Raw genomic sequence first — 23,617 nt, forward strand, 5'->3', positions numbered from 1 at the left:
GTGCAGTGTGTATATTCATATTATGTAATACAAAGCATGGTGGACAATTTGATCTGTCTGGAATAGATCTAGTCAACTCTGTCCTCACAAGCCACAGCTCTGGTTTGTTGGAGTTTGATGTCTCTATTTTCTCTTCTGTTTATAGCCTTCTCTCCTCTCTCTCTCTATTGCCTTCTCTCTCCTCTCTCTAGCCTTCTCTCTCCTCTCTCTAGCCTTCTCTCTCCTCTCTCTAGCCTTCTCTCTCCTCTCTCTAGCCTTCTCTCTCCTCTCTCTAGCCTTCTCTCTCCTCTCTCTCTCTCCTCTCTCTCGCCTTCTCTCTCTCCTCTCTCTCGCCTTCTCTCTCCTCTCTCTAGCCTTCTCTCTCTCCTCTCTCTCGCTAGCCTTCTCTCTCTCCTCTCTCTCGCTAGCCTTCTCTCTCCTCTCTCTCGCTAGCCTTCTCTCTCCTCTCTCTCGCTAGCCTTCTCTCTCCTCTCTCTCGCTAGCCTTCTCTCTCCTCTCTCCTCTCTCCTCTCGCTAGCCTTCTCTCTCCTCTCTCCTCTCTCCTCTCGCTAGCCTTCTCTCTCCTCTCTCCTCTCGCTAGCCTTCTCTCTCCTCTCTCCTCTCGCTAGCCTTCTCTCTCCTCTCTCCTCTCTCTAGCCTTCTCTCTCCTCTCTCTAGCCTTCTCTCTCCTCTCTCTAGCCTTCTCTCTCCTCTCTCTCCTCTCCTCTCTCTAGCCTCCTCTCTCCTCTCTCTAGCCTTCTCTCTCCTCTCTCTCTCTAGCCTTCTCTCTCTTCTCTCTCTAGCCTTCTCTCTTCTCTCACTAGCCTTCTCTCTCTTCTCTCTCTAGCCTTCTCTCTTCTCTCGCTAGCCTTCTCTCTTCTCTCGCTAGCCTTCTCTCTCTTCTCTCGCTAGCCTTCTCTCTCTTCTCTCGCTAGCCTTCTCTCTCTTCTCTCGCTAGCCTTCTCTCTCTTCTCTCGCTAGCCTTCTCTCTCTTCTCTCGCTAGCCTTCTCTCTCTTCTCTCCTCTCTCTAGCCTTCTCTCTCCTCTCTCCTCTCTCTAGCCTCCTCTCCTCTCCTCTCTCTAGCCTCCTCTTCTCCTCTCTCAGCCTCTCTCTCCTCTCTCTAGCCTTCTTCTCTCCTCTCTCTCTAGCCTTCTCTCTCCTCTCTCTCGCTTCTCTCTCTCCTCTCTCTCGCCTTCTCTCTCTCCTTCTCTCTCGCCTTCTCTCTCCTCTCCTCGCCTTCTCTCTCTCCTCTCTCTCGCTTCTCTCTCTCCTCCTCGCCTTCTCTCCTCTCCTCTCTCTCAGCCTTCTCTCTCTCCTCTCTCTAGCCTTCTCTCTCCTCTCGCTAGCCTTCTCTCTCCTCTCGCTAGCCTTCTCTCTCCTCTCGCTAGCCTTCTCTCTCCTCTCGCTAGCCTTCTCTCTCCTCTCGCTAGCCTTCTCTCTCCTCTCGCTAGCCTTCTCTCTCCTCTCGCTAGCCTTCTCTCTCCTCTCGCTAGCCTTCCTCTCTCCTCTCTCTCGCTAGCCTTCTCTCTCCTCTCTCTCGCTAGCCTTCTCTCTCCTCTCTCTCGCTAGCCTTCTCTCTCTCTCTCCTCTCGCTAGCCTTCTCTCTCCTCTCTCCTCTCGCTAGCCTTCTCTCTCCTCTCTCCTCTCTCCTCTCTCCTCTCTCTCCTCTCTCCTCTCTCTTCTCTCTCCTCTCTCTAGCCTTCTCTCTCCTCTCTCTAGCCTTCTCTCTCCTCTCTCCTCTCTCTAGCCTCCTCTCTCCTCTCTCTAGCCTTCTCTCTCTAGCCTTCTCTCTCTCTCTCTCTCTAGCCTTCTCTCTTCTCTCTCTAGCCTTCTCTCTCTTCTCTCTCTAGCCTTCTCTCTTCTCTCACTAGCCTTCTCTCTCTTCTCTCTCTAGCCTTCTCTCTTCTCTCGCTAGCCTTCTCTCTTCTCTCGCTAGCCTTCTTCTCTTCTCTCGCTAGCCTTCTCTCTCTTCTCTCGCTAGCCTTCTCTCTCTTCTCTCGCTAGCCTTCTCTCTCTTCTCTCGCTAGCCTTCTCTCTCTCGCTACCTTCTCTCTCCTCTCTCCTCTCTAGCCTCCTCTCTCCTCTCTCTAGCCTCCTCTCTCCTCTCTCTAGCCTCCTCTCCTCCCTCTCTCTAGCCTCCTCTCTCCTCTCTCTAGCCTCCTCTCTCCTCTCTCTAGCCTCCTCTCTCCTCTCTCTAGCCTCCTCTCTCTAGCCTTCTCTCGCCTCTCTCTAGCCTTCTCTCTCCTCTCTCCCTCTCTCCTCTCTCTAGCCTTCTCTCTCTTCTCTCGCTAAAGCCTTCTCTCTCTTCTCTCGCTAGCCTTCTCTCTCTTCTCTCGCTAGCCTTCTCTCTCCTCTCTCTAGCCTTCTCTCTCCTCTCTCTCTAGCCTTCTCTCTCTCCTCTCGCTAGCCTTCTCTCTCCTCTCTCTCTCCTCCTCGCTAGCCTTCTCTCTCCTCTCTCTCGCCTTCTCTCTCTCCTCTCTCTCGCCTTCTCTCTCTCCTCTCTCTAGCCTTCTCTCTCCTCTCGCTAGCCTTCTCTCTCCTCTCGCTAGCCTTCTCTCTCCTCTCGCTAGCCTTCTCTCTCCTCTCGCTAGCCTTCTCTCTCCTCTCGCTAGCCTTCTCTCTCCTCTCGCTAGCCTTCTCTCTCCTCTCTCCTCTCTCTCGCTAGCCTTCTCTCTCCTCTCTCCTCTCTCTCGCTAGCCTTCTCTCTCCTCTCTCCTCTCTCTCGCTAGCCTTCTCTCTCCTCTCTCCTCTCTCCTCTCGCTAGCCTTCTCTCTCCTCTCTCCTCTCTCCTCTCGCTAGCCTTCTCTCTCCTCTCTCCTCTCGCTAGCCTTCTCTCTCCTCTCTCCTCTCGCTAGCCTTCTCTCTCCTCTCTCCTCTCGCTAGCCTTCTCTCTCCTCTCTCCTCTCTCTAGCCTTCTCTCTCCTCTCTCTAGCCTTCTCTCTCCTCTCTCTAGCCTTCTCTCTCCTCTCTCTAGGCCTTCTCTCTCCTCTCTCTAGCCTTCTCTCTCCTCTCTCTAGCCTTCTCTCTCCTCTCTCTAGCCTTCTCTCTCCTCTCTCTAGCCTTCTCTCTCCTCTCTCTAGCCTTCTCTCTCCTCTCTCTAGCCTTCTCTCTCCTCTCTCTAGCCTTCTCTCTCCTCTCTCTAGCCTCTCTCTCCTCTCTCTAGCCTTCTCTCTCCTCTCTCTCTCTAGCCTTCTCTCTCCTCTCTCTCTCTAGCCTTCTCTCTCCTCTCTCTCGCTAGCCTTCTCTCTCCTCTCTCCTCTCGCTAGCCTTCTCTCTCCTCTCTCCTCTCGCTAGCCTTCTCTCTCCTCTCTCTCTCTAGCCTTCTCTCTCCTCTCTCTCTCTAGCCTTCTCTCTCCTCTCTCTCTCTAGCCTTCTCTCTCCTCTCTCTCTCTAGCCTTCTCTCTCCTCTCTCTCTAGCCTTCTCTCTCTAGCCTTCTCTCTCTAGCCTTCTCTCTTCTCTCACTAGCCTTCTCTCTTCTCTCTCTAGCCTTCTCTCTTCTCTCACTAGCCTTCTCTCTTCTCTCTCTAGCCTACTCTCTTCTCTCGCTAGCCTTCTCTCTCTTCTCTCGCTAGCCTTCTCTCTCCTCTCTCCTCTCTCTAGCCTTCTCTCTCCTCTCTCCTCTCTCTAGCCTCCTCTCTCCTCTCTCTAGCCTCCTCTCTCCTCTCTCTAGCCTTCTCTCTCCTCTCTCTAGCCTTCTCTCTCTTCTCTCACTAGCCTTCTCTCTCTTCTCTCGCTAGCCTTCTCTCTCTTCTCTCGCTAGCCTTCTCTCTCTTCTCTCGCTAGCCTTCTCTCTCTTCTCTCGCTAGCCTTCTCTCTCTTCTCTCGCTAGCCTTCTCTCTCCTCTCTTCTCTCGCTAGCCTTCTCTCTCCTCTCTCCTCTCTCTAGCCTTCTCTCTCCTCTCTCCTCTCTCTAGCCTCCTCTCTCCTCTCTCTAGCCTCCTCTCTCCTCTCTCTAGCCTTCTCTCTCCTCTCTCTAGCCTTCTCTCTCCTCTCTCCTCTCTCCTCTCTCTTCTCTCTCTAGCCTTCTCTCTCTTCTCTCGCTAGCCTTCTCTCTCTTCTCTCGCTAGCCTTCTCTCTCTTCTCTCGCTAGCCTTCTCTCTCTTCTCTCGCTAGCCTTCTCTCTCCTCTCTCTCGCTAGCCTTCTCTCTCCTCTCTCTCGCTAGCCTTCTCTCTCCTCTCTCTCGCTAGCCTTCTCTCTCCTCTCTCTCGCTAGCCTTCTCTCTCCTCTCGCTAGCCTTCTCTCTCCTCTCGCTAGCCTTCTCTCTCTTCTCTCACTAGCCTTCTCTCTCTTCTCTCGCTAGCCTTCTCTCTCTTCTCTCGCTAGCCTTCTCTCTCTTCTCTCGCTAGCCTTCTCTCTCCTCTCTCCTCTCTCTAGCCTTCTCTCTCCTCTCTCCTCTCTCTAGCCTCCTCTCTCCTCTCTCTAGCCTCCTCTCTCCTCTCTCTAGCCTTCTCTCTCCTCTCTCTAGCCTTCTCTCTCCTCTCTCCTCTCTCTTCTCTCTCTAGCCTTCTCTCTCTTCTCTCGCTAGCCTTCTCTCTCTTCTCTCGCTAGCCTTCTCTCTCTTCTCTCGCTAGCCTTCTCTCTCCTCTCTCTCGCTAGCCTTCTCTCTCCTCTCTCTCGCTAGCCTTCTCTCTCCTCTCTCTCGCTAGCCTTCTCTCTCCTCTCTCTCGCTAGCCTTCTCTCTCCTCTCTCTCGCTAGCCTTCTCTCTCCTCTCTAATTTTTTCCCCCCTTAATTTTTCACTGGAAGCCATTTATATGGGTTTGTATTCCTGAGCAGAATGGATGGACACATGGTGTGTGTTGTCTCCTAGGCTGAGTAGAATGGATGGACACATGCTGTGTGTTGTTGTCTCCTAGGCTGTGAATAGAGGGTGTTGGCCACGTGTGTTGTTGCCAATGTATTGGGAAACAAACAGCTCTTCATTCACTATAGCCCAGTTTTCTGTATCCTTGTAGAGGACGGCCTCAGAAGTACTGTCCTGAAAACGGACTCTTTAGGCATGGGCTGTCGTAGAGCAGTACCCGTGTCCAAAGGTGAGTTTGGAGTTGAGTTCATTAGGGCTGGCACGGTAGTTGTATAACCGTGTAACCAACGATTAAACGGATGAAGGAATAAACGGATGAAGGATTAAACGGATGAAGGATTAAAACGGATGAAGGATTAAAACGGATGAAGGATTAAAACGGATGAAGGATTAAAACGGATGAAGGCTCAAACGGATGAAGGCTCAAACGGATGAAGGCTCAAACGGATGAAGGCTCAAACGGATGAAGGCTCAAACGGATGAAGGCTCAAACGGATGAAGGCTCAAACGGATGAAGGCTCAAACGGATGAATACCTGTGAATAAAAACAAAATAGCCATTCTAATACATTCATTTCAGAAAATATATATTTTTAATCAAATGTATTGATCACGTACATATTTTCAGAGATGTTATTACAGGTGTAGTGAAATGCTTGTATTTCTGGCTGCCTCAGCACCCCCTACTTCCTGCAGCCGTGGGTGGAACGACCCGGTAGACTAACAATTGTTTACAGTATATTTCCGTTAAAATAAAAAGCCAGAAATACAAGCATTGAAAACGGACACTGCTGTCGGATCTGGAATCGGATCTGGAATCGGATCTGGAATCGGATCCACTTTGGAGGGAATTTGGTTCAGTGCTGCGAACCAGGCAAAACAGAACTTACTGACACTGAGAAGGCATGTTCTACTGTATCTATCATGGTACTGGGATTTGGGTTTATGCTAACCACAATAACATTTGATTTACAAGAACTACATTCCCATTCAAGTCAATGTTCTATGTTGGGTGGCCCGGCGGCCATATTCCAAACATATTCTCAGCTCTGTACTGTAGGACAGTGGAATCCAGAGCTGGTTATGTGATGACCCAGTTTTCTGTGGGCTCATCACACCCTAGTCGCCAGTACAGTGCAGTTCCCATCATGCTGAGAGAGAGAGATTCAGCGTTGCAGTATGATGATGTAATGATCCCATTCGTTGTGGCCATGATTCACTTTAAAAAAAATAATAATAATTGAAGGCAAATTCTTATTTACAATAACGGCCTACCGGGGCACAGTGGGTTAACTGCCTTGTTCAGGGGCAGAACGACAGATTTTTACCTTGTCAGCTTAGGGATTCGATCCAGCAACCTTTTGGTTACCGGCCCAACACCCTAACCACTAGAGCTACCTGCCTCTAACCACTAGGCTACCTGCCTCTAACCACTAGAGCTACCTGCCTCTAACCACTAGAGCTACCTGCCTCTAACCACTAGAGCTACCTGCCTCTAACCACTAGGCTACCTGCCTCTAACCACTAGGCTACCTGCCTCTAACCACTAGGGCTACCTGCCTCTAACCACTAGAGCTACCTGCCTCTAACCACTAGAGCTACCTGCCTCTAACCACTAGAGCCACCTGCCTCTAACCACTAGGCTACCTGCCTCTAACCACTAGGCTACCTGCCTCTAACCACCTGGTTCACCAACTACTTCTCTGATAGAGTTCAGTGTGTCAAATCGGAGGGTCTGCTGTCCGGACCTCTGGCAGTCTCTATGGGGGTGCCACAGGGTTCAATTCTTGGACCGACTCTCTTCTCTGTATACATCAATGAGGTCGCTCTTGCTGCTGGTGAGTCCCTGATCCACCTCTACGCAGACGACACCATTCTGTATACTTCCGGCCCTTCTTTGGACACTGTATTAACAACCCTCCAGGCAAGCTTCAATGCCATACAACTCTCCTTCCGTGGCCTCCAATTGCTCTTAAATACAAGTAAAACTAAATGCATGCTCTTCAACCGATCGCTACCTGCACCTACCCGCCTGTCCAACATCACTACTCTGGACGGCTCTGACTTAGAATACGTGGACAACTACAAATACTTAGGTGTCTGGTTAGACTGTAAACTCTCCTTCCAGACCCATATCAAACATCTCCAATCCAAAGTTAAATCTAGAATTGGCTTCCTATTTCGCAACAAAGCATCCTTCACTCATGCTGCCAAACATACCCTTGTAAAACTGACCATCCTACCAATCCTCGACTTTGGCGATGTCATTTACAAAATAGCCTCCAATACCCTACTCAGCAAATTGGATGCAGTCTATCACAGTGCAATCCGTTTTATCACCAAAGCCCCATATACTACCCACCATTGCGACCTGTACGCTCTCGTTGGCTGGCCCTCGCTTCATACTCGTCGCCAAACCCACTGGCTCCATGTCATCTACAAGACCCTGCTAGGTAAAGTCCCCCCTTATCTCAGCTCGCTGGTCACCATAGCATCTCCCACCTGTAGCACACGCTCCAGCAGGTATATCTCTCTAGTCACCCCCAAAACCAATTCTTTCTTTGGCCGCCTCTCCTTCCAGTTCTCTGCTGCCAATGACTGGAACGAACTACAAAAATCTCTGAAACTGGAAACACTTATCTCCCTCACTAGCTTTAAGCACCAACTGTCAGAGCAGCTCACAGATTACTGCACCTGTACATAGCCCACCTATAATTTAGCCCAAACAACTACCTCTTTCCCAACTGTATTTAATTTTTATTTATTTATTTATTTTGCTCCTTTGCACCCCATAATTTTTTATTTCTACTTTGCACATTCTTCCATTGCAAAACTACCATTCCAGTATTTTACTTGCTATATTGTATTTACTTTGCCATCATGGCCTTTTTTGCCTTTACCTCCCTTCTCACCTCATTTGCTCACATTGTATATAGACTTGTTTATACTGCATTATTGACTGTATGTTTGTTTTTACTCCATGTGTAACTCTGTGTCGTTTTATCTGTCGAACTGCTTTGCTTTATCTTGGCCAGGTCGCAATTGTAAATGAGAACTTGTTCTCAACTTGCCTACCTGGTTAAATAAAGGTGTTCTCAACTTGCCTACCTGGTTAAATAAAGGTGTTCTCAACTTGCCTACCTGGTTAAATAAAGGTGTTCTCAACTTGCCTACCTGGTTAAATAAAGGTAAAATAAATTAAAAAAAATATAAAAAAAATAGAGCTACCTGCCTCTAACCACTAGAGCTACCTGTCTCTAACCACTAGCGCTACCTGTCTCTAACCACTAGAGCTACCTGTCTCTAACCACTAGGCTACCTCTCTCTAACCACTAGCGCTACCTGTCTCTAACCACTAGCGCTACCTGTCTCTAACCACTAGCGCTACCTGTCTCTAACCACTAGCGCTACCTGTCTCTAACCACTAGCGCTACCTGTCTCTAACCACTAGCGCTACCTGCCTCTAACCACTAGAGCTACCTGTCTCTAACCACTAGCGCTACCTGTCTCTAACCACTAGCGCTACCTGTCTCTAACCACTAGCGCTACCTGTCTCTAACCACTAGCGCTACCTGTCTCTAACCACTAGCGCTACCTGCCTCTAACCACTAGAGCTACCTGTCTCTAACCACTAGCGCTACCTGTCTCTAACCACTAGCGCTACCTGCCTCTAACCACTAGGCTACCTCTCTCTAACCACTAGCGCTACCTGCCTCTAACCACTAGGCTACCTCTCTCTAACCACTAGCGCTACCTGCCTCTAACCACTAGGCTACCTCTCTCTAACCACTAGAGCTACCTTCCTCTAACCACTAGGCTACCTCTCTCTAACCACTAGCGCTACCTGTCTCTAACCACTAGAGCTACCTGTCTCTAACCACTAGCGCTACCTGTCTCTAACCACTAGCGCTACCTGCCTCTAACCACTAGGCTACCTCTCTCTAACCACTAGCGCTACCTGCCTCTAACCACTAGGCTACCTCTCTCTAACCACTAGCGCTACCTGCCTCTAACCACTAGGCTACCTCTCTCTAACCACTAGCGCTACCTGCCTCTAACCACTAGGCTACCTCTCTCTAACCACTAGCGCTACCTGCCTCTAACCACTAGGCTACCTCTCTCTAACCACTAGAGCTACCTTCCTCTAACCACTAGAGCTACCTGTCTCTAACCACTAGCGCTACCTGCCTCTAACCACTAGGCTACCTCTCTCTAACCACTAGCGCTACCTGCCTCTAACCACTAGGCTACCTCTCTCTAACCACTAGCGCTACCTGCCTCTAACCACTAGGCTACCTCTCTCTAACCACTAGCGCTACCTGCCTCTAACCACTAGGCTACCTCTCTCTAACCACTAGCGCTACCTGCCTCTAACCACTAGGCTACCTCTCTCTAACCACTAGAGCTACCTTCCTCTAACCACTAGAGCTACCTGTCTCTAACCACTAGGCTACCTCTCTCTAACCACTAGAGCTACCTTCCTCTAACCACTAGAGCTACCTGTCTCTAACCACTAGGCTACCTCTCTCTAACCACTAGAGCTACCTTCCTCTAACCACTAGAGCTACCTGTCTCTAACCACTAGGCTACCTCTCTCTAACCACTAGAGCTACCTTCCTCTAACCACTAGAGCTACCTGTCTCTAACCACTAGCGCTACCTGCCTCTAACCACTAGGCTACCTCTCTCTAACCACTAGGCTACCTGCTTCTAACCACTAGAGCTACCTGCCTCTAACCACTAGAGCCACCTGCCTCTAACCACTAGGCTACCTGCCTCTAACCACTAGGCTACCTGCTTCTAACCACTAGAGCTACCTGCCTCTAACCACTAGGCTACCTGCCTCTAACCACTAGGCTACCTGCTTCTAACCACTAGAGCTACCTGCCTCTAACCACTAGGCTACCTGCCTCTAACCACTAGAGCTACCTGCCTCTAACCACTAGAGCTACCTGCCTCTAACCACTAGAGCTACCTGCCTCTAACCACTAGAGCTACCTGCCTCTAACCACTAGAGCTACCTGCCTCTAACCACTAGGCTACCTGCCTCTAACCACTAGGCTACCTGCCTCTAACCACTAGAGCTACCTGCCTCTAACCACTAGAGCTACCTGTCTCTAACCACTAGCGCTACCTGCCTCTAACCACTAGGCTACCTCTCTCTAACCACTAGGCTACCTGCTTCTAACCACTAGAGCTACCTGCCTCTAACCACTAGGCTACCTGCCTCTAACCACTAGAGCTACCTGCCTCTAACCACTAGAGCTACCTGCCTCTAACCACTAGAGCTACCTGCCTCTAACCACTAGAGCTACCTCTCTCTAATCACTAGGCTACCTGCTTCTAACCACTAGAGCTACCTGCCTCTAACCACTAGAGCTACCTGCCTCTAACCACTAGAGCCACCTGCCTCTAACCACTAGGCTACCTGCCTCTAACCACTAGGCTACCTGCCTCTAACCACTAGAGCTACCTGCCTCTAACCACTAGAGCTACCTGTCTCTAACCACTAGCGCTACCTGCCTCTAACCACTAGGCTACCTCTCTCTAACCACTAGGCTACCTGCTTCTAACCACTAGAGCTACCTTCCTCTAACCACTAGAGCTACCTGCCTCTAACCACTAGAGCCACCTGCCTCTAACCACTAGGCTACCTGCCTCTAACCACTAGGCTACCTGCTTCTAACCACTAGAGCTACCTGCCTCTAACCACTAGAGCTACCTGCCTCTAACCACTAGAGCTACCTGCCTCTAACCACTAGAGCTACCTGCCTCTAACCACTGAGCTACCTGCCTCTAACCACTAGAGCTACCTGCCTCTAACCACTAGAGCTACCTGCCTCTAACCACTAGAGCTACCTGCCTCTAACCACTAGAGCTACCTGCCTCTAACCACTAGAGCTACCTGCCTCTAACCACTAGAGCTACCTGTCTCTAACCACTAGAGCTACCTGTCTCTAACCACTAGAGCTACCTGCCTCTAACCACTAGGCTACCTCTCTCTAACCACTAGGCTACCTGCTTCTAACCACTAGAGCTACCTGCCTCTAACCACTAGAGCTACCTGCCTCTACCCACTAGAGCTACCTGCCTCTAACCACTAGAGCTACCTGCCTCTAACCACTAGAGCTACCTGCCTCTAACCACTAGAGCTACCTGTCTCTAACCACTAGCGCTACCTGCCTCTAACCACTAGGCTACCTCTCTCTAACCACTAGCGCTACCTGCCTCTAACCACTAGGCTACCTCTCTCTAACCACTAGCGCTACCTGCCTCTAACCACTAGGCTACCTCTCTCTAACCACTAGCGCTACCTGCCTCTAACCACTAGGCTACCTCTCTCTAACCACTAGAGCTACCTTCCTCTAACCACTAGAGCTACCTGTCTCTAACCACTAGGCTACCTCTCTCTAACCACTAGAGCTACCTTCCTCTAACCACTAGAGCTACCTGTCTCTAACCACTAGGCTACCTCTCTCTAACCACTAGAGCTACCTTCCTCTAACCACTAGAGCTACCTGTCTCTAACCACTAGGCTACCTCTCTCTAACCACTAGAGCTACCTTCCTCTAACCACTAGAGCTACCTGTCTCTAACCACTAGCGCTACCTGCCTCTAACCACTAGGCTACCTCTCTCTAACCACTAGGCTACCTGCTTCTAACCACTAGAGCTACCTGCCTCTAACCACTAGAGCCACCTGCCTCTAACCACTAGGCTACCTGCCTCTAACCACTAGGCTACCTGCTTCTAACCACTAGAGCTACCTGCCTCTAACCACTAGGCTACCTGCCTCTAACCACTAGGCTACCTGCTTCTAACCACTAGAGCTACCTGCCTCTAACCACTAGGCTACCTGCCTCTAACCACTAGGCTACCTGCCTCTAACCACTAGAGCTACCTGCCTCTAACCACTAGAGCTACCTGCCTCTAACCACTAGAGCTACCTGCCTCTAACCACTAGAGCTACCTGCCTCTAACCACTAGGCTACCTGCCTCTAACCACTAGGCTACCTGCCTCTAACCACTAGAGCTACCTGCCTCTAACCACTAGAGCTACCTGTCTCTAACCACTAGCGCTACCTGCCTCTAACCACTAGGCTACCTCTCTCTAACCACTAGGCTACCTGCTTCTAACCACTAGAGCTACCTGCCTCTAACCACTAGGCTACCTGCCTCTAACCACTAGAGCTACCTGCCTCTAACCACTAGAGCTACCTGCCTCTAACCACTAGAGCTACCTGCCTCTAACCACTAGAGCTACCTCTCTCTAATCACTAGGCTACCTGCTTCTAACCACTAGAGCTACCTGCCTCTAACCACTAGAGCTACCTGCCTCTAACCACTAGAGCCACCTGCCTCTAACCACTAGGCTACCTGCCTCTAACCACTAGGCTACCTGCCTCTAACCACTAGAGCTACCTGCCTCTAACCACTAGAGCTACCTGTCTCTAACCACTAGCGCTACCTGCCTCTAACCACTAGGCTACCTCTCTCTAACCACTAGGCTACCTGCTTCTAACCACTAGAGCTACCTTCCTCTAACCACTAGAGCTACCTGCCTCTAACCACTAGAGCCACCTGCCTCTAACCACTAGGCTACCTGCCTCTAACCACTAGGCTACCTGCTTCTAACCACTAGAGCTACCTGCCTCTAACCACTAGAGCTACCTGCCTCTAACCACTAGAGCTACCTGCCTCTAACCACTAGAGCTACCTGCCTCTAACCACTGAGCTACCTGCCTCTAACCACTAGAGCTACCTGCCTCTAACCACTAGAGCTACCTGCCTCTAACCACTAGAGCTACCTGCCTCTAACCACTAGAGCTACCTGCCTCTAACCACTAGAGCTACCTGCCTCTAACCACTAGAGCTACCTGTCTCTAACCACTAGAGCTACCTGTCTCTAACCACTAGAGCTACCTGCCTCTAACCACTAGGCTACCTCTCTCTAACCACTAGGCTACCTGCTTCTAACCACTAGAGCTACCTGCCTCTAACCACTAGAGCTACCTGCCTCTACCCACTAGAGCTACCTGCCTCTAACCACTAGAGCTACCTGCCTCTAACCACTAGAGCTACCTGCCTCTAACCACTAGAGCTACCTGCCTCTAACCACTAGAGCCACCTGCCTCTAACCACTAGGCTACCTGCCTCTAACCACTAGGCTACCTGCTTCTAACCACTAGAGCTACCTGCCTCTAACCACTAGAGCTACCTGCCTCTAACCACTAGAGCTACCTGCCTCTAACCACTAGGCTACCTGCCTCTAACCACTAGGCTACCTGCCTCTAACCACTAGGGCTACCTGCCTCTAACCACTAGGGCTACCTGCCTCTAACCACTAGAGCTACCTGTCTCTAACCACTAGAGCTACCTGTCTCTAACCACTAGAGCTACCTGCCTCTAACCACTAGGCTACCTGCTTCTAACCACTAGAGCTACCTGCCTCTAACCACTAGAGCTACCTGCCTCTACCCACTAGAGCTACCTGCCTCTAACCACTAGAGCTACCTGCCTCTAACCACTAGAGCTACCTGCCTCTAACCACTAGAGCTACCTGCCTCTAACCACTAGAGCCACCTGCCTCTAACCACTAGGCTACCTGCCTCTAACCACTAGGCTACCTGCTTCTAACCACTAGAGCTACCTGCCTCTAACCACTAGAGCTACCTGCCTCTAACCACTAGAGCTACCTGCCTCTAACCACTAGAGCTACCTGCCTCTAACCACTAGGCTACCTGCCACCCCATGGAGTCATTTGAGAGGTTGAAGGGACCTGTGTGTGTGTGTAAACGGCATGCTGTTTTGTGTTTATCTCTGGGTACACAGGGACGTGACAGTCTCTTCCTTTTATGATTAGAAGCCTTGGTACTAAATCATGTCAACCTCCTCACTTTGAGTCTCACATTATATTTAATGAATTTACTGCCGATCTAAATTGCCATCTGCAGACTGAAAATGAAAAGGAGAGTAAAGACATGTTGAATCTTCTAACGTTAACAAGCTTAATCACAATTGTGCTGCTATCTATTGAGGAACACATGATGAGTTTTCTCTGTGGAGGTCGGTTGTAGTTTCACCGTTTTTTTTATAAACTACTGTCTTGCTTTTAACCTATTGGCTGATAAGAGGGCTGTGTTTCTCTGTCTTCCTATCAGTCGCACAGGTCTGTAGTCTAATCACCCTCTTTTTGGGGGGGGGCTACAGTAAGTGATTTTAATGGCATCACAGCTCTTTGGTAACCATGTGTGTGGGCGCCCACCGAGGGGTCGGGTTTACCAGTGTGGTCCCTGCTAAACAGATTATCCCTCCATTTTTAGCGTCAACATTGTTTGCATTCGGTAACCAATGAGCTCTTTTCATAGACACGGACTGACACGCTGAAATCTGCCAATCTGGCAACCCGCCACTGAACAGTGAGTGACAGGGAAATCTGGCAACGGAGTCGAGGTATTGTCAGGCGACAGGGTTGCGGTGTTGTGAGTAGGAGATCAGTAGGAAACCGGGGGACAGAACAGACTGGCTGTTTTGACTGGAGAGTATGTTAGGAGAGATATCACTTCACAATCTAATGGGAGGGCCTCCGCAACACACCTGGAGAAGGTAGGCTGGTTACTGTAGCTGGACTGACCTGGAGGAGGTAGGCTGGTTACTGTAGCTGGACAGACCTGGAGAAGGTAGGCTGGTTACTGTAGCTGAACAGACCTGGAGGAGGTAGGCTGGTTACTGTAGCTGGACAGACCTGGAGGAGGTAGGCTGGTTACTGTAGCTGGACAGACCTGGAGGAGGTAGGCTGGTTACTGTAGCTGGACAGACTAGGAGGAGGTAGGCTGGTTACTGTAGCTGGACAGACCTGGAGAAGGTAGGCTGGTTACTGCAGCTAACTGCTAGCTATATAAATTATAGCCTCGTCCCAGATCAGTCTAGTGTGACAAGGACCATAGGAATTGGCAAGACGGCACAAACAGATTTGGGACCAGGCTACAGAAATAGTGCAGCAGGCCAGAAGAAACTACATGCAGTTGAGAAATGCTTGATATTGTTTCTTATACTGTATGTTATAGGATTAGAGATTGCTATTGGGGGGGGGGGGGGGATTCTGTTCAGAAGTAGCAATGTACTTTGAATGATTAAACTTGGTTGACAATATATGAATCATAATCATTGTGACCATGTTTTCTGTAGTTCAGTTGGTACTGTATACAGAGTTTGCCATTAGATAATTGTGTTTTTGTCGGTGTTCTGGCCGAATGGTTGTTTGTCAATGCTTTGGCTACTGTATAATCTGTCCTGATTCATTAGAGATTAAAATATTTAAACGTTAGCCTCATAACAAACGTTATTAATATTATCACCACCTTGTAATATTGAGCAAAGTGATTCTGATGCTCTGGTTTTGCATCGCTGGTTATTTGGGTTGAAGAGATTATTGGCTAATGTAAAAACAGGACGTGCTATGCTCTTAGAATTCATTTATGGATACATGCTATGCTCTTAGAATTCATTTATGGATACATGCTATGCTCTTAGAATTCATTTATGGATACATGCTATGCTCTTAGAATTCATTTATGGATACATGCTATGCTCTTAGAATTCATTTATGGATACATGCTATGCTCTTAGAATTCATTTATGGATACATGCTATGCTCTTAGAATTCATTTATGGATACATGCTATGCTCTTAGAATTCATTTATGGATACATGCTATGCTCTTAGAATTCATTTATGGATACATGCTATGCTCTTAGAATTCATTTATGGATACATGCTATGCTCTGCATGGCCAAAAACCTGCTCACGGTTTCCATTTAAAATAGTACTAGTTGTATTTATTATGCCTAGCCTTAACCTAATTCTCCTAACCTGCTGTGTGAGTTATCCTAAACTGCTACGGAAACGTCGTAGCTGTATTGAAGTGGCGTGTTTTTAGGGAATCTCCTCTAACCCTGGCCATTGGACTGGTAAACTCATGGCTACACTCGCAATGACTGCCTGGTATTGTGATGCAATCATTTCCATTGTAATGTAGAATGTTCATTCAAATGATGCTAACTGGTGCGTTTTCATGTAATGAAATGTATTTTTTTCGAATGTCAGTTGAGTTGAATCAACAAATCACAGCACGTATTTTAGCACATATTTTACTTCCTGCTTTGTGCCTGTGGGTAAACTCGCAATGGCCGCCGAATCCACCCATCATGCCATCATTGGGGACGCCTATTCTATTAATTCAATTTCAATTCCAGAACATGCAGTCAGGAGTGGAGGAGAGGAGAAAATGTACGTAATAAAAACATTTTTAAAAGGGTTTTACGGTGACCGCTGTCATTTGGCTGGCCAATTACTATCATCCAAAATGTCATTACTTCACAGCCCTATATATGTGGTTATTTATCTACCGTAGTTGAATGCACCGACTGTAAGTCGCTCGGGATAAGTCTGCTAAATGACCTAAATGTTTATGTAAAAAAATCAAAAATAAATTGCAAAGTACACTGGGTATTGTTATTGTCCTTGTTTCAGGGGTGGAGCTCATTAGAATAATACCCAGCATGCTTTGCAAGAGTTCATTTTTACATTTAAATAATTTAGCAGATACTCTTATCACACTATAGTGCCATCAGCCTTCTGATTCCAAGGCAGGGTGAAAGGGGGCCAAAAAATTGTGAACCGCTTTAAAAAATGGTATAGAAAAGTATTTTGTATTCATTTGGTTCTGTGTACAGGTAGTCTGGCCATACACATCCACAGACGGTCCTATTCATTTGGTTCTGTGTACAGGTGGTCTGGCCATACACATCCACAGACGGTCCTATTCATTTGGTTCTGTGTACAGGTGGTCTGGCCATACACATCCACAGACTGTCCTATTCATTTGGTTCTGTGTACAGGTGGTCTGGCCATACACATCCACAGACGGTCCTATTCATTTGGTTCTGTGTACAGGTGGTCTGGCCATACACATCCACAGACGGTCCTATTCATTTGGTTCTGTGTACAGGTGGTCTGGCCATACACATCCACAGACTGTCCTATTCATTTGGTTCTGTGCCCATCCGGGAGAATAGCAGAAACTAGGCTGGTCCATATATATTTTTTTCCCACTGAGGCATATTTGAGTGTCATTAGTACCACATGTCATTATCTAAATGATAGATTAAGTTATCACGATCACTCTTGTATTGTAAAAAAAAAAAACGTGACCCTTGGGGATATATGAAGAAAAGAAAAACACCTCTGTTGTTTTCAGTGTGATTGATTTATCACCGTGCCATCCATTTTGTTACCAAATCACCCTATACCACCCACCACTGCGACCTGTATGCTCTAGTCGGCTGGCCCTCGCTACATACTCGTCGCCAGACCCACTGGCTCCACGTCTCTATAAGTCTATGCTAGGTAATGCTCCTCCTTATCTCAATTCACTGGTCACGATAACAACACCCATCCCCAAAGCCAACACCTCATTTGGCCTCCTTTCCTTCCAGTTCTCTGGTGCCAATGACTGGAACGAATTGCAAAAATTGAAGCTGGAGACTTACATTTCCCTCACCAACTTTAAACATCAGCTATCTGAGTAGCTAACCGATCGCTGCAGCTGTACATAGTCTATCGGTAAATAGCCCAGCCAATCTACCTACCTCATCCCCATATTGTTTTTATTTTATTTACTTTTCTGCTCTTTTACACACCAGTATCTCTACTTGCACATCATCATCTGCTCATCTATCACTCCAGTGTTAATCTACTAAATTGTATTTAATTCGCTCCTATGGCCTATTTATTGCCTTACCTCCTCACGCCATTTGCATACACTATATATAGACTTCCTTTTTTCTACTGTGTCATTGACTTGTTTATTGTGTTATTGGCTTGTTTATTGTTTATTCCATGTGTAATTCTGAGTCGTTGTCTGTGTCACACTGCTTTGCTTTATCTTGGCCAGGTCACAGTAAATGAGAAATTGTTCTCAACTAGCCTACCTGGTTAAATAAAGGTGTTCTCAACTAGCCTACCTGGTTAAATAAAGGTGTTCTCAACTGGCCTACCTGGTTAAATAAAGGTGTTCTCAACTAGCCTACCTGGTTAAATAAAGGTAAAATAAATAAAAAAATAGGGGGAAATACTGTATAATTGAGATGAGAGAAGTAACTGAGGGAGCTCACATTCTTACCCTTAAAAGATTGGTGGATTGACTTGGGTCTATAATAAAGTGTTTTTTGTGAAGAGAATTTCAATGTACTAACTGACCGTAACTGACCATAAAGTATTTATGATGTGTACTGACTGATTAAAAAAAACAAAAACAGTTTGAAGTTAACAGAGACATCTTGTGGATGCACAGGTATACTACATTTGACAATTATGAACTGTCATGCTTTTCTCAACGAGTTCATGTTGCAGGATTATTTTGGCAGGTGTTGGGCACTGTTAATGTTAAGGTTAATGTTTGCAGACAGTCCTCTTTCTATTTACTACATGCCTCAACCCCATATCCTGTCTGTGTTTTGGTCTTTTCCAGAATAACTACCTTGTGTTCCTGGCCGAGCTGTTCTGTTGGTTTGAAGAGGTGAAACCCTCCTTTGTACAACCAAGAGTTCTGGATACTGAAGGTAAGATGTTTCGTACTTCAGAACTGTTTATTTAAAAAAAAAAATTGGGCAAACCTTCAGTCATCCCAGTGAAATCATTCCTCCTCTATGGATTTGTTTTAAGGAGAGTTATGATGTTTGTGTTTTCAGAGCCAGCCCTCACATCGTTGCGGAACATTCCCTCAGTTCCCATCTCCAATGTCACCAAGAAGAGCTTCATGGAGAGACCGCCCAGCCCAGAACCACCCAGGTACTATTTGTTATTCATTAATGGTCCAGTGTGACTCAGTTGTTACAGCATGTTTGATTCCCACTGGGGGAACCCATAAGAAAATGTATTCACACACTGCACTCTTCCCATAGGAGAACCATTTGAATAACCCTTTTTGGTTCCAGGTAGAACTATTTTTGGTTCCAGGTAGAACTATTTTTGGTTCCAGGTAGAACTATTTTTGGTTCCAGGTAGAACTATTTTTGGTTCCAGGTAGAACTATTTTTGGTTCCAGGTAGAACCCTATTGTTTCCAGGTAAGAACCCTTTTGAGTTCCACATCACTATGGGACCTATCATGGTCCAAACACACCAAGACAGTTGTTAAGAGGGCACGACAACACCTATTCAAATAAAATTAAATGTTATTGGTCGCATACACATTAGCAGATGTTATTGTGGATGTAGCTCCAACAGTGGGGTAACCCTCGGGAGGCTGAAGATATTTTGAACTCAGATCCTCAAAAGGTTCTACAGCTGCACCATCGAGAGCATGATGGTTGCATCACAGCCGGGTATGGCATCTGCTCGACATCCGACCGCAAGGCGCTATAGAGGGTAGTGTGTAGGGCCCAGTACAGCACTGGGGCCGAACTTCCTGCCATCCAGGACCTCTATACCAGGTGGTGTCAGAGGAATGCCCTAAAAATTGTCACCCAAGTCAGACTGTTCTCTCTGGTACCGCACGGCAAGCGGTACCGGCGCGCCAAGTTTAGGTCCAAGAGACTTCTAAACAGCTTCTACCACCAAGCCATAAGACTGCTGAACAGTTAATCTACCCGGACTATTTGCACTGACTCTCTTGCACAGGCTCGATGTACACTCACTCGACTCTAACCACACACTCACCCAAACTACACTGACACTCCAACACACCACACACACACACACACACATGCATATTGACGCCACACAAACACACGTACATTCACATTCCTTCACACTCTTCACATACGCTGCTGCTAGTCACTGTTAATTATCTATGCATAGTCACTTTACCTCTACCTACATGTACATATGACCTCAATGACCTCGACTAACTCGTACCCCTGCACATTGACCCGGTTCCGGTACTCCTTGTATATAGCCTCGTTATTATTATTATTTTATTGTTGGTTAACCTGTTGTGTTCGGCGCATGTGACAAATACAACTTCATTTGATGTAGAACCCTTTCCACAGAGGGTTCTACATGGAACCCAAAATAGTTCTACCTGGATCCAAAAAGGGTTCTCCTATGGGGACAGCCAAAGAGCCCTTTTGGAACCCTTTTTTTCCAAGAGTGGACTGTAGGTCCCTTTGGATAAAAGTGTCTGCTAAATGGCAAATACAGTGTATATATAGTTCCTTCGGGAAAGTATTCAGACCCCTTGACTTTTTCTACATTTTGTTACGTTACAGCCTTATTCAGACCCTTTGCTATGAGACTCAAAATTGAGCTCAGGTGCATCCTGTTTCCATTGATCATCCTTGAGATTTTTCTACAACTTGATTGGAGTCCACTTGTGGTAAATTCAATTCATTGGACATGATTTTAAAGGTACACACCTGTCTATATAAGGTCCCACAGATGACAGTGCATGTCAGAGCAAAAACCAAGCCATGAGGTCGAAGGAATTGTCTGTAGAGCTCCGAGACAGGATAGTGTCGAGACACAGATCTGGGGAAGGGTACCAAAACATTTCTGCAGCATTGAAGGTCCCCAAGAACACAGTGGCCTCAATCATTCTTAAATGGAAGAAGTTTGGAACCACCAAGACTGTTCCTAGAGCTGGTGCCCCTACCAAACTGAGCAATCGATGGAGAATGGCCTTGGTCAGGGAGGTGCCCAAGAACCCGATGGTCACTCTGACAGAGCTTCAGAGTTCCTCTGTGGAGATGGGAGAACCTTCCAGAAGGACAACCATCTCTGCAGCACTCCACCAATCAGGCCTTTATGGAAGAGTGGCCAGACGGAAGCCACTCCTCAGTAAAAGGCACATAACAGCCCGCTTGGAGTTTGCCAAAAGGCACCTAAAGGACTCTCAGAAACAAGATTTTCTGGTCTGTTGAAACCAATATTGACCTCTTTGGCTTGAATGTCAAGGGTCACGTCTTGAGGAACCCTGGCACCATCCTTACGGTGAAGCATTGTGGTGGCATCATCATGCTGTGGGGATGTTTTCCAGTGGCAGGGATTGGGAGACTAGTCAGGATCGAGGCAAAGATTAATGTAGCAAAGTACAGAGATATCCTTGATGAAAACCTTCTCAGGACCTCAGACTGGGGCAAATGTTCACCTTCCAACAGGACAAAACCCCTAAGCACACAGCAACAACGCAGAAGTGGCTTTGGGACAAGTCTCTGAATGTCCTTGAGTGGCCCATTCAGAGCCCGGATTTGAACCCGATCGAACATCTCTGGAGAAACCTGAAAATAGCTGTGCAGCAAAGCTCCCCATCCAACTCTTTGCGCTTAATGGGACTATCATTTTTTGTTTTTAACAGGACAATGACCCAAAACATACCTCCAGGCTGTGTAAGAGCTATTTGACCAAGAAGGAGAGTGATGGAGTATTGCATCAGATGACCTGGCCTCAACAGTCACCCGACTTCAACCCAATTGAGATGGCTTGGGATGAGTTGGACCGCAGAGTTAAGGAAAAGCAAGCCAACAAGTGGTCAGCATATGTAGGAACTCCTTCAAGACCGTTGGAAAAGCATTCCAGGTGAAGCTGGTTGAGAGAATACCAAGAGTGTGCAACACTGTAATCAAGGCAAAGGGTGGCTACTTTGAAGAATCTCAAATATAAAATAGATTTAGATTAGTTTAACACTTTTTTGGTTACTACATGATTCCATATGTGTAATTTTGATGGTTTTGATGTCTTCACTAGTATTCTACAATGTAGAAAAATAGTTTTAAAAAGATGAATGAGTAGGTGTCCAATATTTTGACTGGTACTGTATGTAAATGTAACATGCAGTAATTTCAACAATTTTACTGAGTTACAGTTCACATAAGGAAATCAGTCAATTTAAATGAATTAGGCCCTAATCTATGGGCAGTGACGCCTTAGAGGGCGTAGGCCCACCCACTTGGGAGCCAGGCCAAGCCAATCAGAATTAGTTTTCCGCCACAAAAAGGCTTTAGACAGTTTCTCCTCGGTTTCATTAGCGGTCCAGGTGGCTGGTCTCAGATGATCCCGCAGGTGAATAACCTGGATTTAGAGGTCCTGGGCTGGCGTGGTTACGCATGGTCTGCGATTGTGTAGCTAGTTGGACTTACTGCCAAATTCTCTAAAACGTCATTGGAGTCGGTTTATGGTAGAGAAATGAACATTCAAATCTCTGGCAACAGCTTTGGTGGACATTCCTGCAGTCCGCATTCCAATCGCACGCTCCCTCAAAACTCTGTGTATTGATCATGCTGTTTAATCGATTTCTTGATATGCCACACCTGTCAGGTGGATGGATTATATTGGCAAAGGAGAGATGCTCACTAACAAAGATGTAAACAAATGTATGCACAAAATTTGTGCATATGGAACATTCCTGGGATCTTTTATTTCACCTCATGAAACATGGGACCAACACTTTACATGTTGCGTTTGGTTATTGAGAAGTCTGGTCTCTCTCGCCAGACCCAAGGTGCCCTGCATGCTCCACTGTGGGAATTATGAAGAAAACATTGTCTTTTACAATAATGACCGAACAACTACAATAGAACTGCAGTAGCACACATTCTATTACTTAGGTGAGTTCAGTTCAATACAGTACAGTTCAATTCAGTTCAATTCAGTTCAATACAACTCGGTTCAATTCAGCTCAGTTCAATTCAGCTCAGTTCAATTCAGCTCAGCTCAGGTTCAATACAGTTCAATTCAGCTCAGTTCAATACAACTCAGTTCAATTCAGCTCAGTTCAATACAACTCAGTTCAATTCAGCTCAGTTCAATTCAGCTCAGTTCAGCTCAGTTCAGTACAACTCAGTTCAATTCAGCTCAGTTCAATTCAGCTCAGTTCAATACAACTCAGTTCAGCTCAGTTCAATACAACTCGGTTCAGCTCAGTTCAATACAACTCGGTTCAGCTCAGTTCAATACAACTCAGTTCAATACAACTCAGTTCAGCTCAGTTCAATACAACTCAGTTCAATACAACTCAGTTCAATACAACTCAGTTCAGCTCAGTTCAATACAACTCGGTTCAGCTCAGTTCAATACAACTCGGTTCAGCTCAGTTCAATACAACTCGGTTCAGCTCAGTTCAATACAACTCGGTTCAGCTCAGTTCAATACAACTCGGTTCAGCTCAGTTCAATACAACTCGGTTCAGCTCAGTTCAATACAACTCGGTTCAGCTCAGTTCAATACAACTCGGTTCAATACAACTCAGTTCAGCTCAGTTCAATACAACTCGGTTCAGCTCAGTTCAATACAACTCGGTTCAGCTCAGTTCAATACAACTCGGTTCAATACAACTCGGTTCAGCTCAGTTCAATACAACTCGGTTCAGCTCAGTTCAATACAACTCGGTTCAGCTCAGTTCAATACAACTCGGTTCAGCTCAGTTCAATACAACTCGGTTCAGCTCAGTTCAATACAACCCGGTTCAGCTCAGTTCAATACAACTCGGTTCAGCTCAGTTCAATACAACTCGGTTCAATACAACTCAGTTCAGCTCAGTTCAATACAACTCGGTTCAGCTCAGTTCAATACAACTCGGTTCAATACAACTCGGTTCAGCTCAGTTCAATACAACTCGGTTCAGCTCAGTTCAATACAACTCGGTTCAGCTCAGTTCAATACAACTCGGTTCAGCTCAGTTCAATACAACCCGGTTCAGCTCAGTTCAATACAACTCGGTTCAGCTCAGTTCAATACAACTCGGTTCAATACAACTCAGTTCAGCTCAGTTCAATACAACTCGGTTCAGCTCAGTTCAATACAACTCGGTTCAATACAACTCGGTTCAGCTCAGTTCAA

The 23,617-nt window shown here is 47.1% G+C and overlaps 1 protein-coding gene across 1 annotated transcript in view; it reads left to right on the plus strand.

Annotated features, from left to right (window-relative positions):
- Positions 1 to 23,617, plus strand: part of LOC109889016 (calmodulin-regulated spectrin-associated protein 2) — a 109,430-nt gene that overhangs the window by 73,205 nt on the left and 12,608 nt on the right. The window contains exons 7-8 of the mRNA XM_020480158.2: positions 18,313 to 18,403; positions 18,533 to 18,632. Coding sequence (XP_020335747.2) covers positions 18,313 to 18,403; positions 18,533 to 18,632 — 191 coding nt within the window. The remainder of the gene's footprint in view (positions 1 to 18,312; positions 18,404 to 18,532; positions 18,633 to 23,617) is intronic.

The sequence above is a fragment of the Oncorhynchus kisutch genome, linkage group LG4, assembly GCF_002021735.2.
Source record: "Oncorhynchus kisutch isolate 150728-3 linkage group LG4, Okis_V2, whole genome shotgun sequence".
NCBI classification, from domain to species: Eukaryota; Metazoa; Chordata; class Actinopteri; order Salmoniformes; family Salmonidae; genus Oncorhynchus; species Oncorhynchus kisutch.